This window comes from Cupressus sempervirens, chromosome 10 (genome assembly GCF_028749045.1).
Source record: "Cupressus sempervirens isolate cs-2001-9-10 chromosome 10, ASM2874904v1, whole genome shotgun sequence".
NCBI lineage: Eukaryota > Viridiplantae > Streptophyta > Pinopsida > Cupressales > Cupressaceae > Cupressus > Cupressus sempervirens.
In genome coordinates, this window is record NC_143127.1 from 646,776,239 (window position 1) to 646,795,290 (window position 19,052).

At 33.5% G+C, this 19,052-nt stretch overlaps 1 protein-coding gene across 1 annotated transcript; it reads left to right on the plus strand.

The window, feature by feature from the left end:
* The first annotated feature begins 5,050 nt into the window (after window positions 1–5,050).
* LOC149535483 (pentatricopeptide repeat-containing protein At1g06140, mitochondrial-like) lies at window positions 5,051–5,653 on the plus strand. Its single transcript, XM_089806146.1, has 2 exons — window positions 5,051–5,300; window positions 5,418–5,653. The coding sequence occupies exons 1-2, from the start codon at window positions 5,051–5,053 to the stop codon at window positions 5,651–5,653; spliced, it is 486 nt and encodes a 161-aa protein (XP_089662272.1).
* The last annotated feature ends 13,399 nt before the right edge of the window (window positions 5,654–19,052 follow it).

Here is a 19,052-nt window from a genome sequence, read left to right on the forward strand (position 1 = left end):
GAACTACCCACCTTAACTAGAGTTTTTTCCTCCATTTTATCCTTTGGGAATTTCTTCATCACCTCATCTTTTGCTTTTCTTTCCTTATAAAATTTATTTCCATCATTTGATAGTCTCATGGTTTTAGAGGAAAAATTGATGTTGAGAGGGAAAGAGACCCCATACATTCTAATATTGTATTCTTCCATCATCTAAAAAACCCCATAGTTGCCTCTAGCTCAAAGTAGTTAGCACATTCTAGATATGGACTCACTCCATTTAATAATTGCTCCAAAACTTGAGGACCATCCCTTTATTTGTCATAGCTACTAGGCTCCTTCCTTTTTGGCTAACCACCCATGCTATTATAAGTAGTTGTGAGGCCTTCACAATCCAAATGACTTTGTCAACCTTCATGTATAAGGAAAAGAAAAACCAAAACAACCTAGAAAGTGTGTCTATAATCACTTCATTTACTACTCTATTTGCAACAATAAATTACAATTATTATCATTCAAATTTAATGTATACATCATTCTTGTTTAAATTTTGATGAGGCAATGTATGTTGTCCTCATAAATCTTTAATTTTAAAATGTAATCTTTTATTGGATTATCTTGCCATTATATCTTTATTTAGTCTCTACTCCCAAGTTGCCAATGTGATCTGCACATTAGCCTTTCTCCATTCATCAGAAATAATTACTTTCATAAATGTATATAAAATTGATCTCTCCTCTTTGATAATTTCTATAATTGCCCATGTGGGTTGGGTTTTCCCATTGAGATAATTAATTATCTTTTTCAAGTCACCTTGGATCGAAAGATAATTACAATTTATAGCTTTGGAGAGTTCGATAATGACGAGATCCCCACTAGCCTCAACCAGTGGCTAGTTTGGGTGCAAGTGGACAAGCCCCATGCAATTACCATTTGAGTCCCTCATTATTCCCACCAACTACCTCCCCACAAATAGTATAATTATTAAACAATATAACAAAGGGTAGTTTGAATATTGATAAAGAGAGAGGAAATAGTCTATTAGAAATTTGTTAAAAAATAATGTTATATTTAATTTTTTTAAATTAAATATTTTATAGATTTTGTATCTCCATGTGTATTTTTTTATTATATTAAAATTATTCTTTAATAATATTAGTGGATATAAATTATATACATATCTTTTATTATATTTAATATATATAATCAAGTCTTAGGTCTTCATATTCTGAAATATTTGAATAGTTATTATATTCATATAAATTCAAGAATTCTTATTTATGTCCACCTTTATGTGTGTGTGTGTGTGTACCTATATGTGTGTACACACACACACACACACACACATATACAAATATGTATATGTATGTATATATATATATATATATATATATATATATACATACATACATACATATGTATATATATATATATATATATGTATACACACACACACACACACACACACACATATATATATACATATGTATATATATATGTATACACACACACACACACACACATATATATATATATAAACATATGTGTGTGTGTGTATACATATATATATACATATGTATACATATATACATATACACACACACACACACACACACACACATATATATATATATATACATATGTATACATATGTATATATATGTATACACACACACACACACACACACATATATATATATATATGAATATGATTTAATTAGGAGGGAAGGACATTGATCCAAAATGAAATAACTTAAAATATTATATCACAAACCATTACTCTCTCAGGGCTAAGAACTCTTAGGTGCAAAATCAACAAAAGACCTAGAGAACAAGAAATAGAACCACACATGTTGACTACTATCACTACACTCTTTAGAAATTTTGAATAATCAAAGAACATATTACTACAAGATTTTTCAACCATTGAATCAACCAATAAAATAATCATATCTTGTGGGCCACGAGTATCATAAAAATGAGGTAAGAAACTAGTCATTACGAATAATAAAAACTTCCAATAAAGATTGTCATCATATGAATCTTAAACCTAAGGCCAATTGACCTTAAGTATCCATATCTTTAGTTCCATCCTTCTTTTAAATAACCTCTAAATTTTTTAATAGATTCTTTTTGTTCACTATCTAGTATTTGTCTTCCTTATTCTTCTTTCATGGATTCCATCAATAATCCTAGAAAGGCCAGAAATTGCCTAATCAAACTACTATTTATTCTTCTCAAAGGAAGTAGAATTTTCTTTATAGTCATTAGTCTAAATAGGAAAAATTTATAAAGCATCCTTGGAGAGATGCACAACAATGCAACTTGTGGAGGAACACTCAAAGTGTCATATACATCATGGGATGAGTGAGAAAAGTTATTCTCCATTATAGGAGTAATCTAGCAAGAAAATATGCAAGTATCATAATGAGTCCTAGGAAGAAAAGAGGAATGATGATCAGTGGAGCCCATGAGTCTAAAGGTTCTCCTAATAGGAATGCAATAGGTTGCACTTCATTTAATTAAGCTTATAGAAGGGGAGATCACAAAAAAGTGAAATCTATTGAGATTGAACCACTTAAATTAAATAAAGACCATAAAAGAGATATCTAGCCACACACAAGATAGCCAAATTAAACTCTAAAGAGAAAAAGGGGTTCACCAAAAAGAAAGAAAAAATCTAAAATAATCAAGAAGGATCTAACTCCAAAACTAAAGGGGCACAAATTGGGTTCACCAAAATGTTTAGGGGGAAAAGGGAGACAATATAAATAGGGTTGTAGGTCTCCACTTATTTAGGCTAGTAAGCCATTCAAATATGTATGTGAGGGAGGGAAAGAGGATAATTTTTTAATATGATTCCACTTATAATCCAAATTATATTAGCTAGAACTCATAGGAAGAAGGGTGCTAATACCAAATTAAAATTATAAATGGGAAAGAAATAAAATGAATGTACTATTTTCCCTTTATAGGGTAAAGTGTATGTAAAAATTAACCAATTATTTTAAACAATGTAAATCTAAATGATTTGTGTATATAATTAGCCCAATTAAGATATCGATCTATGGTAAAGATATGAAAGAAAATAAAATATTAAAGACATACATTAACCCTTGGTGTAACAAAATAGACTCATGTGTTCCAATACTATTAGTGAGAGAAGAAAAAAATGCACATTGAATTTCTTTATTAGGATTGATGAACACTAGGGTGGTATGACTTTGTGCTCTAACATTTACAAATATATTAGGATGATTTCATAATCATGAGATAATATAATTAATAAAAAAGCTATCAAAGGACTAAGTAAACATGTAGGAAATAATGACACAAACATTTCATTGTGGAAATAGGGTTAATAACTAAACTAGATAATAACATCGCCTTGTGTATAAATAACTCATTGTAAATAAAATATGGTAAACATGACCATATATATTTTTTCCTTTTTGCACATTAAATTTTTCACAAATGTATTGCCAAGTTTACATATAACATTGTTTCTCATCACTTTCCAAATAAATCAAAACTTGATATTGTATAATTGAGCATAAGCCCTAAATTTTACATCAATCAACTCTAATAAGTAGTGTGCAAATTGTGGAACATAGAACAATTAATTCCCCACACTAACATATCCTTAAGGTAAATATGATAATATATTGTTGGCTCTATCATTCGCAACTTCAAACAAATTGGATCATAGATTTGATAAGATTGTTGATAAATTTAACACATCTAACTCTCCATGAGATAGTTCTATGTCTACTGATAGAAAATATAAAAAAGTGTATTAAACTATATCACAAAAACCAATGATTATCCACTAACGATCTCCATACATTGTAGAATCATATCCTATTATTTAAATACATGACTCTTAAGCACCTATTTGTACGGATCTAAAGTATCTCCCTTTAAATTGTCATGCATACCTATATTTATTCATTTATTTAGGTATACAACTAGTAACTAAGAAAATCAATAGGTAACCAAGAGAATGATGTGTAGTTGTTATCAATAATAACATTTTCAAGTCTTTAAAGAATGTTTTTTTTGCTAATAGTCTCTCCCTTCAACACTAATAGTAACACTTAGAAAAAAATAGTAAGGTTTAGTCAAATGAAAATCTCCAAAAATTATATCAAAAATAAATACCCCAAGCCTTTTATTCATTCAAAATGCTCTCACTTTCATGTCGATAGAAATATTTATTAAGTAATAATAATTATAAAAATAATAATTGATCGTTGAAGATGTCTTTTCTACAAGGATGGCATTAAATATCTTAAATAAAAAGAAATATCATTTATTAATTTGGAAAAGGTCTTAACCACTAGTAGAATTTTGATAAATAAATTACTCCATGACTAAAACGTTTATTCACAAATCTAAAAAATTTAATCACATGACTAAAAGTGATCAAATTCTTGTAATATTATACAAACTATATTTTTATACAATATATTTATCAAAACTAGTGACTTTAATTATATGTCCTATTTATATCAATTAATGCATCATTTTTCGTTATTAAAAATAAAAAATAAAATAATTTAAAATTGTACAAATATACATTTCATATTGATAAAAACATAATAATCGTCCTTGCGAATTCTTTACATTGTATATTTTTTCCATCTTTTCACTATCTTTATATCTCCTCTCTACTTTTAGTCCTCCCTCTGTAGTTATAGGTAGAACTTCTCTTGTTTTATATGTGACTTTTATATGTTATTCCTAAGGTAAATGGAAACCCTAATGAATGATCGATAAAGAATCAATCTTTGAAATTGATGATTTCATGAGCTGCACCTCTTCTAGTTGCACATGTCAAAATAACATGGTTTTTTCCATGCTTTCTCCATATGTTCACTCCTATAGATTTTGATGCATGCATATCTCCTATATGGGTCTGCTACAAGAAGCCAATGGTAGAAGACAGATTAATCCATGTCCATTTAATTTAAATAGGGGTTAAAGCATTATAAACCAAAAGCCTGAGTATATATCCAAATACGGGAATTTGAAGGACACCCAATGTGTTTGACGGAATGCTTGAACGAAATATGGTGGCATGGACTATGATGATTCTGGATTTTCACGAGTACAGACAGGACGCAGTCGATTTGAATTTGTACCGGGAAATGAAACAGATTGGGATTGATTTGGATCATTTCGCATTTGTAAGCATTTTACCTACTTGTGACAACATGGGAGATGTAGAAGACGGCAAGGAGGTTCATAAAGAGATTGCTAGAATGGGGTATGAGTTTAATTTGTGTTTTGGTTGTACTCGTGTGGATATGTATGTTAAATGTGGAGAGATAGACGTTGCATAGGCAAAGGCGTAGGGAAGAAGTTCTGTCATTGTTTTATAATATGCAGTGATGTGGAATTAGGCCCAGTTATTTTTCCTATGTTGTTGTATCCCAGCTTGTGTCAACTTGAGAGCTATGGATCATGGCAAAGAGATTCATCGGCAGATAATTAGAGGAAGATTTCTATTTAATGTCTTTATAGGGAGTGCCCTTGTAGACATGTATCTAAAATGTGGTAATTTGGAGGCACAAAATGTATTCGTCAAAATGCCTGAACGGAATGTGGTCTCACAGAACACTATAATTGGGCCGCTGGGTATGCACAAAATGGACTTTTTGACGAGGTCATAAACCTCTTTAATAAGATGACTGAGCGAGATGTGTTCTCATTGATAAAAATAAGAGATCTAATATACTAGGCAATGAAAATCAGAAATAAACACTGAACTAAGAACATATTTTATTCATAAAACTGATTACTACAAATGTATGCAATGGCCTCTATTTATAGAGAGCCTTATGATATGAGGGCATTAATAAAAGATCTTTCTAGAAGATAAGGAGATAAAGTTGTATGTAAGGAAACTTGGCAACAAAGAATATAACCGTTTCCACATAACTCATAATAGATTTGAAATAAACATGAAATTAAAATCCACATGCAAGAGAATAGAAAACATACTCACAAAATGTGACACAAGATATACCCTGGGAAACCTTCATTGAGGGAAAAAACCCAGCCTCCAAAAGCATCCATCATCATGTATTATTCAGCAAAAATACCATTGCCATACAACCATGGAAGCCTTCATGGCCATAGCCACAACCGAGCAAACTATGTGAACAAGCATGAATCCACACATCCCATGCCATGCTTTCAACCTTCACAAATGCTCCCTTGGCTAACCTGTCAAGCCTTGTCCCGCTTGACTCTTGCCTTTTGTCTTCTTCTTGTCACTCTCTTTCTCCTGTCTACAACAACTACCCTTGTGGCTGCTTATATAGTAGCAAGTCCCACAAAAACCACCAAGTGGTATTACATAAACCATGTGCTAATACCATGTGCTACCTAACCCACTGACCCCACATTTAATATTGGGCATTTAATTCTTTTCCCCAATATTAAATAATTACATCAAATATTATCACAATGTTACAATACAACTCATCAAGAATATTCCATGGGAATCTTTACATGTTGCACGTCCATCTAGGTACAACATTACATAATAAAATAAAATAATAAAATATAAGAATATTATGCAATGTGTGCAACACCCATTATCTCAACACTGTATGACCTATTATGGAGGACAGCATCGATATCTGTTAGTAATATATGCAACAGCTGTGCAATGCAATGGAATGCAGTTATGACAGATTATGAGGTGGATTTTATTCGCATGGTTTTTTTGACTATTTCTAACATCCTCCCTTAATTTCTACCTCTAATGATAACCTATGGGAGAAATTACAATAAAAAATATAGATAGGATAGGTCCCGGCATTCAGCCTTGTTAGGTACCTATTTACAAAAAAAGAAAGAGAGGGGAACATGACATGACTATCCCCCCTTAATGTTCACCTCAATCATGCCGAGCATGCCTCGTAGTTTCAAAAATTTGGCCTCAAGCATACTCTTAGTAAATATATCTGCTGCTTGGTCTTCACTTGGACAAAAGAGAAGATTAACAAAATTTGCTTGAACAAGATCCCGAATATAGTGAACATCAATCTCAATGTGTTTTGTTTTAGCATGAAAAACAGGATTATTTGCAACTTGAATAGCACTTTGATTATCACAATACAAAGGAGTAGCTGAACTTTGTGCAAAACCAAGTTCAAATAAAAGGTTGCAAATCCAAACTACTTCCTTTCTAGCTTCTTTCGTTGCTCTATATTCTGCTTCACATGAGGACAATGATGTATTAGTTTATTTTTTGATGCTCCATGTAATTGGACCTGACCCAAGCTGAAAAATATAACCACCGGTAGATTTTCTATCATCTATGTCACCTCCCCAATCTGAATCTGTGAAGCTAGTCAAAGAAATTGAAGACTTGTAACTATAATGAATGCCATAGTAAATGGTGCCATGAATGTATCGTAAAATTCTTTTGGCAGCCAACCAATGAGTTTCTTTTGGTTCCTGCATAAATCTAGATACCAAATTGACTGCAAAACAAATGTCTGGTCTAGACTCTGTTAGATAAACCAAGCTACCAACAAGCTGTCTATATAAAGTAGCATCCACCTTATTGGAAATACATTCTTTAGTAAGCTTAATTCCAGATTGAAAAGGAGTAGGGGTTGGCTTACATTCAAGCATGTTAAATTTATCTCAAAGATCCAAAGCATATTTTGCTTGAGAGATAAATAACCCATCATGAAGCCTACTAATTTGCAAGCCAAGAAAATAATTCAGTTCACCCAAATCACTCATATGAAATGCCTCTTTAAGATCTGATTTGAAATCACTAATTAACCCAATATTTGGTCCAGCTATGAGTAAATCATCCACATAAATTGCAACAAGAATAATTTCATTTTGCACTTTCTTCACATAAAGATTTGGATCTGATTTGCATTTTTGAAACCCATGAAGCTGAAAATACCTATCAATCTTCTCATTCCATGCTCTTGGTGCTTGTTTAAGCCCATAAAGTGACTTCTTTAATCTACAAACAAGATTAGGATGTTGTTGTTCTACAAAACCTAGTGTTGATTCATATATATTTCTTCATATAAATCTCCATTTAAGAAAGTATTTTTTACATCCATTTGATGAATATGCCACCCAAGACTTGCCACCAAAGAAAGAATAATTCTAACTGTATTCATTTTAATGACAGGAGCAAAAGTTTCTTCATAATCAACACCCTCTTTTTGATTAAATCCCTTAGCAACCAATCTAACTTTAAATTTTTCTATAGCACCATCTGATTTAAATTTTGTTTTATAAACCCATTTGCAACCAATGACGTTCTACCTTTGGGAAGTTGCACAAGGTCCCAAGTTTTATTATTCACCAAAGCATCATATTCTTCTTCCATAGCTTGCTCCCATTCTTTCTTCCCTCTAGCTTCCTCATATGATCTTGGGTCATTTACTTGTAATACTTTGGCCATGAGAGCACTACCATTCCTCCCTTAGATCTTTGAGCCTTGCCTATATATTTCTTCAACACTCCTTGTCTTTTGGCTAGCTGAAAAGTTATCTTCTTCATCATTACTACCTGCAGAAAATGTTTGATTACAAGCATTAGTTGTGTTGTTTTCACTAGTATTTTCATCATTTGTAGAAGTGCACAACTCATCCTCATCAATGTAGTCTCCATTTCCTCCTAAAATATTTGAAAAACGAGAAGCATTTGTTGTTGTAGAGTGAGAAGGAGTGGCTATAAGTTGTGAATGCTCATCAAACTTCACATCTCTACTAACAAAGACCTTGTTTGTTGTCAAATCATATAAGCTATAAGCCTTTGATTCTTCACTATAACCCATAAACAAACACTTATGACTCTTTGGTTCTAACTTTTCCCTTTGTGCATCAGGAATGTGTGCCCAAGCAATACACCCGAATACTTTAAAATATCCAATGTGAGGTTTCTTACCACTCCATGCTTCTTTAGGGGTGATATTTGTGAGAGCTTTGGTGGGGATTCTATTTATAATATGTGCAGCACAAGAAATAGCCAAACCCCAAAATTTATTATGCAAACTTTTAAAATGCAACATACAATGACTAATTTCTAAAAGAGTTTTATTCATTCGTTCAGCCACCCCATTTTGTTGAGGAGTATAAGGAACTGTTCTTTGCACCTTAATACCATAATTTTCACAAAATGACTCAAAAGCATAATTGCAATAGTCACCCCCATTATCTATCCTTAAACATTTAATTGTTTTGCCACTTTGATTTTCAACTAATGCCTTAAACTTTTGAAATACTTCAAACACTTCTTTTTTCCTTTCAAGAAAATAAACCCATACTCTCCTACTATAATCATCAATAAAAGTGAGAAGGTACCTAGCACCTGAATGTGAAGGATATCCTGGTTCACATAAATCACTATGAATAAGTTGCAATGGATGATTAGCTCTCCATGCTTTACCTGAATCAAAAGGATCTCGATGATGTTTCCCTAACACACAACCTTCACACACACCTTCACAAGCTAAAATTTTTGTTAATCCTCTAACCATATCCATTCTAACCATATCTTGTAATTTTCTATAATTTAAATGTCCAAGTCTCGCATGCCAAAGTTGTGACATATAATCAGTCTGAGCAATAAAAGCATGAGAGAGTGTATATTTATCATCAAGAAACTCCATAAATTTAAATAGATCCTCTTCATGATCAACTCTACCAATAGCAATTATATTGCTTAGGTCTTTTCTATCTCTAACAATAACTTGATCAGCATTGACAACAAACTCATATCCAGCTTGAACTATTTTGTATACTAAAATAAGATTCACCCCCAATCCTTTAACCAAGAAAACATTTTTCAAAGACCCATGTGTTACATTAACAGTTCCTGTTCCTAAAACTGGAAGTTTCATTTTATTGCCAATAGAAATTTCTTGATCTGAATTCTTTCTTTCATAAAATTCAATAAACAAATATCTATCCCCAGTCATGTGAGATGATGCCCCTGAATCTAAAATCCATTCTTTATTAGAATTTGAAGCAAAGTATCCCCCTTTAACACTAGATTTACTTTTGGGTGTAGCAATTACCTCCTCATTTGATTTCTCTTACCTTTTTAAAGAGATAGTTACGAAACTATGATTATCCTTCTTTCCATCCTTAAACCTTTCTTGCTTGGGCTTATATTGCTGCCTTTCATTGTCCCTCTTCTTCAAACAAAACTTCTCCATGTGATTCTCACCTCCACAATACCTGCAAATAAAAGGCTTTCTTCCAGCTTGCTTAGAACCGTCATGATTTCAAAATTTATTATTTCCTTTCCAATTCTTTTTTCCATCATTTCTAAAGAATTTACTTTTGGCTGTATATGCATGATTCTTTTTAATATGCCCTTCTTTGATAAGTTGAACTTCTTCATCTAAAATAGATTTGCAAAATTGATCAAAAGTTTGCTGGGGGGTATTGGGATTTAGTTGAAGAACCCTTTTCCTTGATTCCTTAAAAACTTTATATGGTTGGGGAAGCTTACTTTCAACCATTGCAATCAACTGAAAATCTTTTTTTGCATATTCAGCACCTATTTTTTTTAGCTGAGAATTTAAAAAAGTAACTTCATTGAAGTAATCAGACATTTTTTCAAAATAAGATGGATCTAAATTCATCAATTTTTCTTCTATACTAAATGTGCTAGCCATGTCTGCATCTTTATAATCTTTTTCTAAAGTCTCCCACAGCTCTATTGGGTTATCAATATCAACAAATCTTCTATTTAGATTGGGGCTCAAAGCTTTACCAATAATACCTCTAGCTTGCTCCAACTTACATTTCCACAACTCCTTTTCTTTATCAGTTTGTTGAGGTTCCCTAATTTCTTTATTTACTATCCTCCATAAAGCCTTCTCTCTTAGAGCATTCTTGACTGCAATCTTCCAATCTGCAAAACCACTTCCATCAAAGATAGGCAAAACTTCATTTGAAGAACCCATGTTAGCAAAAAAATCAAGTTCAAACAAATCTAGCAATACTCCGGCAGCATAACAGCCCTGCAACCAAATATCACTCCAAAAAAAATCAGCCCTGCAAACAAACCATTTTCAGCAAACTATTTGCCTGCAGCAAAACCCTCTAGCAATATTTCTAGCTGAATTTCTAAATAAATCTTCAACTGAACTTGGCTAAACCTTGCTCTGATACCATGATAAAAATAAGAGATCTAATATACTGGGCAATGAAAATCAGAAATAAACACTGAACTAAGAACATATTCATAAAACTGATTACTACAAATGTATGCAATGGCCTCTATTTATAGAGAGCCTTATGATATGAGGGCATTAATAAAAGATCTTTCTAGAAGATAAGGAGATAAAGCTGTATGACCTATTCTGGAGAATAGCATCCATATCTGTTAGTAATATATGCAACAATTGTGCAATGCAATGGAATGTAATTATGACAGATTATGAGGTGGATTTTATTCGCATGGCTTTTTTGACTATTTCTAACACTCATGGACTTGCATGGTTGCAGGCTTTGCACAGAATGGTAATGCTGAAAATGCTTTTAAATTATTTCAATGAATGTCTGAGCATACTCATCTATTGTAGGATATGAATAGAGCCGATGCTTTGATAAGAGCCTAAAGCTATTTGGCCAAATTCTTTTATCTGGACTAAAGCCGAACACCTATAGATTTGCCATGGTTCTCTCAGTTTGTGATGCAGAGAGCACAACTAAGAAGCTTCAAATGGGCTTCCCACTCTTGCAATCAACCAACTGGCTATCAACTCTTCAACCTTCTTACAAGGTTTTAGCACACTGCAATCCTCCAATGGATCAAAGAAACACAATTGCCAACTTCACCAAGAATCCAAGTACAAAGAACCAATCTTGCCCACTTTATGGATTTTGCACCAATCTCCCAAAACTAGGTCAATACTAGGAAAACACCTTAGAAGTTTGTCCCAAGGGTTCTAATATACTAAATTATCATAGGGAACTTATTTACCACAGACTACACCACATGTTTGAATCCTATGCTTGCACAAAGCCTCAAACCCCAATTTGGCCTAGTAGCCTTAGGAGCCCTTTTTAGCTCTCTTGAAATGGCTTTTTGGATCTAAGTTCACAAAGTTTCTATGTTACCTGGGGATGTGTTTCCTGCAAAAATTGACCCCTTCCCCATGTCCCTCATCCCCAAAACTTGAAAACTTCTAGAAACCTTTCCCTTGGCTATCCCATAAAATTAATAAAATTAATGTTTCAATTTTAATAATTTGTTTGATTTCCACTCTCATGTGAACTCTAAAGTTAAATTATTTAACACAAACATTATATTTTAAGGTTCTATAATTTATATAAGCATGCATTATCCATATTTTTATATGAATATTTAAAATTTTCCGTACTTTTTATATAGTTGTTCCCACTGTCATCCCCTACTCCGAGAAAAAAAAATTGTCCCAAAAACCCATTTCTCTATCCCCACATCCCAAAAACTTGGGGTAACATAGCAAAGTTTCAAACAAGAGTAAAAAAAAATTAGGTTTTTGAATACCCTTTTCAAAATTTCTTTGAACCCCAAAGCATCAAGTTCTAGCCCCACTCCAACATTCTCTCTCCTTCAGAAAGCAACACAGACCTAAGTGATCAAGTTAGGCTTGGTTTACAAAGCAACCAGTATGAAATGGGGTCATGGAAATGAACTAAATACTCAACAATGACTAGAAACTCTAAAATAACTTATTTCTAAATGCTCAACCCTTCACCAAGTCCCAAACTCCTACCATTCAGAGATCAAGAAACTACAAGAAGTCAAATCCTTTATGGTACTTGACCTAGGGATTGGTTGGAAAAATCACTAAACACATCCTTCAGTTTTGGAACCTTGGAATCTTAAAAAGGACCCTACTAACTACCATTTCCTAAGTGGCCATAAAATTCCAAGTAAAGAAAGTGCAGTTAGAGGCCCATCTTTGTTGAGTGCACCAAAATGCTGTCATAAAAACCTTGTTTCAATAAAATTGCAATAACATGAATAAGAAAACACTTAGAATGATGAGTCTAGAAGAAAATGAAAGATAATTAAGAGTTCTATCTCAAATATCCATTAGATATGGTTTGACAATCTATACAGTATGTGTTGTGTGCAAACAACAGTAAAAATAACTCCAAAACTAATTTTTCTTCTTTGCAACTTCTTCCAATCTATATATTAATGCCCTCCAAACATTACAAATGAGCTATATATCTCTCATATGTCTATTTGAATGGTTATAATCAATATTTTAATATTTATAACCCCTTTCCCACTAATTTGCAATTTTGAGCAACTTTTACAACTTTGAACAATGCAACTTTGCACAAAATCTATAGTTTTTATATTTTTCACTTGATTCCACTTCTAGGACTTGGAAAAGGTTTCAACTTATCTAAAAATAAATAAAACCACCTAATCCTAGGCTTTCTTTTTCAAAAATATCAAAAAATCCAAATCTCCCTAATCAATAACTTTTTCTTATAAATTGTATAAAGTGCTTCAACCATACAAAATGGTGTGTTCCTTTGACAACCATGGACTTTTCATCCAATGTTTCTTTATACTAGCCTAAGTAGGTGTAAAAAAATATGAAAAGAAAAATATAAACCAAGTGCCTTGGTGCTCTACACCATACTCCCCAAGTGAAAAGAAACTAATGTCTCTTGAGTTGGAATGTCTTCAAGTCTGTTCCCAAGCTTGATGACATCTTTCTCTGAAAGCCAACTCACATCCTCTATTGGTTTATTTTCCCACTTGACCAAGTATTCATAATATTGTTTCCTCCTTTTCTTTTGTGTTTTCCTTATTTCCCAAAATGGCTTCAATGGTAGGTTTAGTCACTTGTCATAGTTCTTGTAATGAATATGATTCTTCTTGCTACTACACTGCCTCAACTTCCTCATTATCCTTTGGTCTCTTGAATACATAGATATCTACCACATTAAAGATAGGAGAGATCCATAAATAGTAGGCAAGTCAATGTGATAGGCATTGTTGCTGTATTTCTTCAAAAAATTTATTGGTCCTCTCTTCTTCATCATTAACTTAGTGCACTTCTTCAATGGCATTGTCTCATTCATCAGGTGAATCATTACTAGATCCCCTACCTAAAAATGTAAGTCCCTTCTCTTCTTATCAGCATGTGTCTTGTACTTTCTTGCTAAAAGGTCCAACATATCCTTAATTTGCTAATGGATGTTGTTCATAACCTCTGCAAAATCTTCATCTTGTGCACTCCTTTTGTGACTATCTCCCAAGTCTCTCAACTCCAAGACTCCTCTTGGATGGCCTCCATATACAATCTGAAATGGAGTTAAACTTGTACTTTTGTTCACTGAATCATTATATGAGAATTTAGCTCATGGAAGAACAACATCCCAAGCAACTCCATGTTCTTTGGTTAGACATCTCAGTAGTTTACCCAATGACCTATTGATAACTTTAGTTTGGCCATCCGATTGGGGATGGTATGCTGAAGAAAATGTCAGTTGTGTGCCCAGCCCCTTCCATAATGTTCTTCAAAAATATCCAAGAAATTTAGGATCACTATCAGACACAACATTCAATGGTAATCCATGGAGTCTAACAACTTCCTTAAAGAAGATACTAGCTATTTGAGAAGAATCATGAGTTTATTTACAAGGTAGAAAGTTAACCATCTTAGAGAACCTATCAACAATAAAAAAATATGTTATCAAATCCACTTTTAGTCCTAGGAAAACCCATAAAAATGTCCATGTTGATGGAGTCTCATGGCTTAGTGGGTGTAGGTAAAGGAGTATACAGTCCAACATTTGATTATCTCCCTTTGGCCTTTTGACAAATCATGTTGCACTCTACCAACTTCCTAATATCTGCTTGCATCTTTGGCTAGTAGAAAAATATCCTAACTTGCTCTTAAGTCATATCAATCCCAAAGTGGCCTGGAAAACTCCCACAATGTTTTTCTTTGGCAATGTTCTCCCTAACTAATCCTTTAGGTACACAAAGCTAATTACCTTTAAATAATAATCCATCTTGCAATATAAACTTAGAAAAATTAGTATGATACCTTTCATTCATGGCTTGACAAACCTCATATGCCTCCTTGAAGTCTTCATCTACTGCATACATTTTCTTGACGGCTTCAATACCAACACTACTCAATTGAATTTCTTTTACTGTCAAATTCCTACTACTAAGGGCATCTGCAACTTTGTTTGTTGTTCCCTTCTTGTGTAGAAAGTGTAAGCTTGGATGAATTCCATCCACTTCATTTGCCTATGGTTCAACTTTTCCTACCTATTCAAGAAGCTAGGACCTTGATTGTCAATAAAAACAATAAATTCTTTGGGCAAGAGATAATGCCTCCACTTTCTCAAGGACTAAACCAAAGCATACATTTCTAAATCATAAGTTGAATACTTTTGTTTAGCTTCATTTAGCTTTTCACTAAAGAAGGCTATAGGCCTCCCTTCTTGGCTTAACACTCCTCCTATTGCCTTGTTACTAGCATCACATTCCACTATGAACACCTTGTGGAAATGAGGTAATGCTAAGATTGGTTGCTCTGCAACTCTCCTCTTAAGATACTCAAATGACTTATTTGCCTCATTATTCCATACAAATTTACATTTTCCTCCCTCTTTTATAATATCAATCATAGGGGCACAAACACCACTAAAGTTCAAAAATTCTCTATAAAAACTTGCTAGACCATGAAAACATTTTACCTCATTGTTCTAGGTGTAGGCCAATTCAAAATTGCTTCTACCTTGGATGGATCCATCATTGACTAATTTTTTGAAATGATGAACCCAAAGAACACCAACTCTTCCTACAAAAATGAACACTTCTCCAAATTTATCTTCAATTTCTCCTTATGTAACCTTTCAAGGACTAACTCCAAATGCTTTAGGTGCTCATGCCTGCTCCTACTGAAAACAAGAATGTGACCGAGATAAAAAAAAGCACAAAATTTGTTAGTAAAAGGCTTTAAGACTTCATTCATAAGTCTCATAAATGTGTTAGGTGCATTGGATAGGCCAAATAGCATCACAAGCCATTCATAAATTCCCTCATTTGTCTTGAAGGCTGTTTTCAATTCATCACCTTCCCTTATCCTGACTTGATGGTAACCACTCTTTAAGTCCATCTTTAAATTGTGACTTGCATCTGCTAGACAATCTAAAAGATCTTCAATTCTTGGCATGGGGAACTTATATCTAATATTTATCCTATTAATTTCTCTAGAATCCCTACATAGCCTCCATGTAACTTCCTTTTTAGGAGTAGTACGATAGGTAGAGCACAAGGACTAACATTCTTCCTCATAAAGCCTTTGGCCAAAAATTCTTCAATTTGCCTTGCTAATTTTGGATTTTGTTTAGGGGCAAGCTTGTAGGCTACGTTATTAGGTAATGTAGAACCAAGTATCAAGTCTATGTAATAGATTATCTCTCTCTATGGTGGTAAACATTTTGGTTCCCTACCTATAGCAACACTCTTATATTGTTCCAACAACTCCCTTGCCTCTCTAGGTCCTACTTGATGTTCAATATTCTTGGCTTGGGGCATAACTTTGACTTCCTTCTTAGGTTTGACTATGATAGAAAAACATGGTGTTTTCTCCTCCTTAATATTTTGCAAAAATTCTTTACCTCCTACCATCATGACACTAGTCACCCTATGGCTTCCTTCATCGGGGAGTGGCCTCATAGTGTAGGTTTCTTCACCCTCGGTTATGCTATAAATGTTTTGTTTCCCATCATACCTAGCATATACATTATACTACCAAGATCTCCCTAAAAGTAAATGGAAAGCATCCATTTTAGTCACATCACATAGAATTTTATCTTTATACTCCCCAATCTGAAATTCTACCCATACTTGTTCACCAATCAAGGCATGCTACTCCTTGTTCAACCATGACACTCTACAAGGGTAAATATGAAGTATTGTTTGAAATCATATCATGCCTACAATATCCATAGAAGCCAAATTATTAGATGAACCAAAATCAACAACAACTTCACAAACTTTATCACCTACCTCAGATGTGGTTCTAAATAATGACCTTCGTTGTGGTGGCTCCTTATCAATAGGTACCTTCAAGAGAGTTATTTTTAGCATGAGGCACTCTCCTATCTCTACATCTATTGTATTGGCATTAGAACTTGTACTTTGGACATCTTCATCTTCTAATAAATTCATTCTTCATTCACTTGGGCTGCTCACTTATCCTTGTTTCTTTGGACACCTAAAATATTGGTGACCCACTTGATTGCAACTGTAACACCTTCCTGCGAAAAAACTTGTTCCCCTTCCACCAAATCTGCCCCTTTTATTAGGTCTCCTTCCTCTAAAGGAACCTCTACCACTACTATCATTCTCAACCCCTTGAATGCTACTAGCTTCCCCTTGGTTTCTTGGGTAGTTTCCTCTTCCTTAAAATCTACCTCTTCCTCTACTACTTTAGTCATCTTTTCTTTTTTGTTTCTCCTCAATCCTAAGGGCAAGCTAATAACATTTATGGACTAATTCTACTATCACCAAGGTTAGCTCATCTTTTATATTATATCTAAGCTGACTAATATACCTTGTAAACTTCTACTTTTCATTTTGATACAATTTATCCCTAAGAGTCAAAGTATGAAATTCTTGAGTATAAGCACTTACATCCATGTCCTTTTGCTTGAGGTTATGTAGCCTTTTGTGGAGCATCACTTCATAGTCCTCTGGAACAAATTGTTTCATGATTTCTACCATCATCCTCTTCCATGTGGAAATGGGCTACTTCTCTTCTTCTACCCTTTCATTTTGGAGAAAGTTCCACCAATTTAGGGCTGGTCCCTTCAACTTGGCTTTTGCCACTTTTACCCTCTAATTTGCAAGTATCTCCTCTACTTCAAAATGGTTTTCAAGAGCCTCCAACCTTTCTATGCATGCCTCGAGTTCTAGATTTTCATAAAACATAGGTAAATGCCCTTTGTCTTTTCTTCCTAGCCTCTGTAGGGATGATACCATGATCCTCTAATCTTCAAGCATGTTAGGAAAGGTAGCTCATTCTTCTTCTTCTTCTTCTTCAAACTCCTTATGATCTCCTCTCTATACTTTCCCTTTCAACTTATTAATCTCTCTCTTCATTCCTCTATTTTCTTCTTTGACTGCCTCGCTCATAGCCATTTTTTCTTTCATTATCTTTGCCAACTCAAAGTTGGTTACCCTCAATGGGATATCTTCCCCTTCTACCATATTTTCTTTCCCGAAATATACTTAGTGGCTCTGATACCACCTGATGCAAAGAGCACAACTAGGAAGCTTCAAATGGGCTTCCCACTCTTGCAATCAACCATTTGGCTATCAATTCTTCAACCTTCTTACAAGGTTTTTGAACACTTCGATCCTCTAATAGATCAAAGAAACACACTGGCCAACTTCACCAAGAATCCAAGGACAAAGAACCAATCTTGCCCACTTTATAGAAAGAAGATTAATCCATGCCCATATAATTCAAACTATGGATTCATTATACCAAATTCTATATGGGATTATTATGCATAGATGGAGTTCCTTAGCCAACATATTTTCAATAATGATTATTTTTTGGATTAAGGGCATACTAGATTCCTGATCAACACCATAGAGTAAAGTTGGTATACTAGCCTTTAAGAATGTCCAATAGAATTGGTATGATGTGATCAATTTATCTCTAGAATCATAAGTCACAACTCGCAAACATGTGAGCCAAGTAACCTACCACTTATATTTGTATGAAGTGCCTTAGGTACATCTTTCCTATTGAAGTATGTAAATACTTCATTGTCAATAAATTCATCAACACCTTGTTTTAGCTGAAAAAACTTTGAGGTAGCAAATTTTTTTATTTTTCTAAAACTTGATAGCTTTACACTATAATTTCCTTGAATGTAATTAAATGTTTAATAGATGATTATTTGAGATAACATCATAATATTTATCAAACCCATATCCACATTAACTATTCCTTCTACTTTTGCACAACCCTATAATAAAGTGCTACTACCATATCGGTTAAACCCATGATGTAGAGTTGTT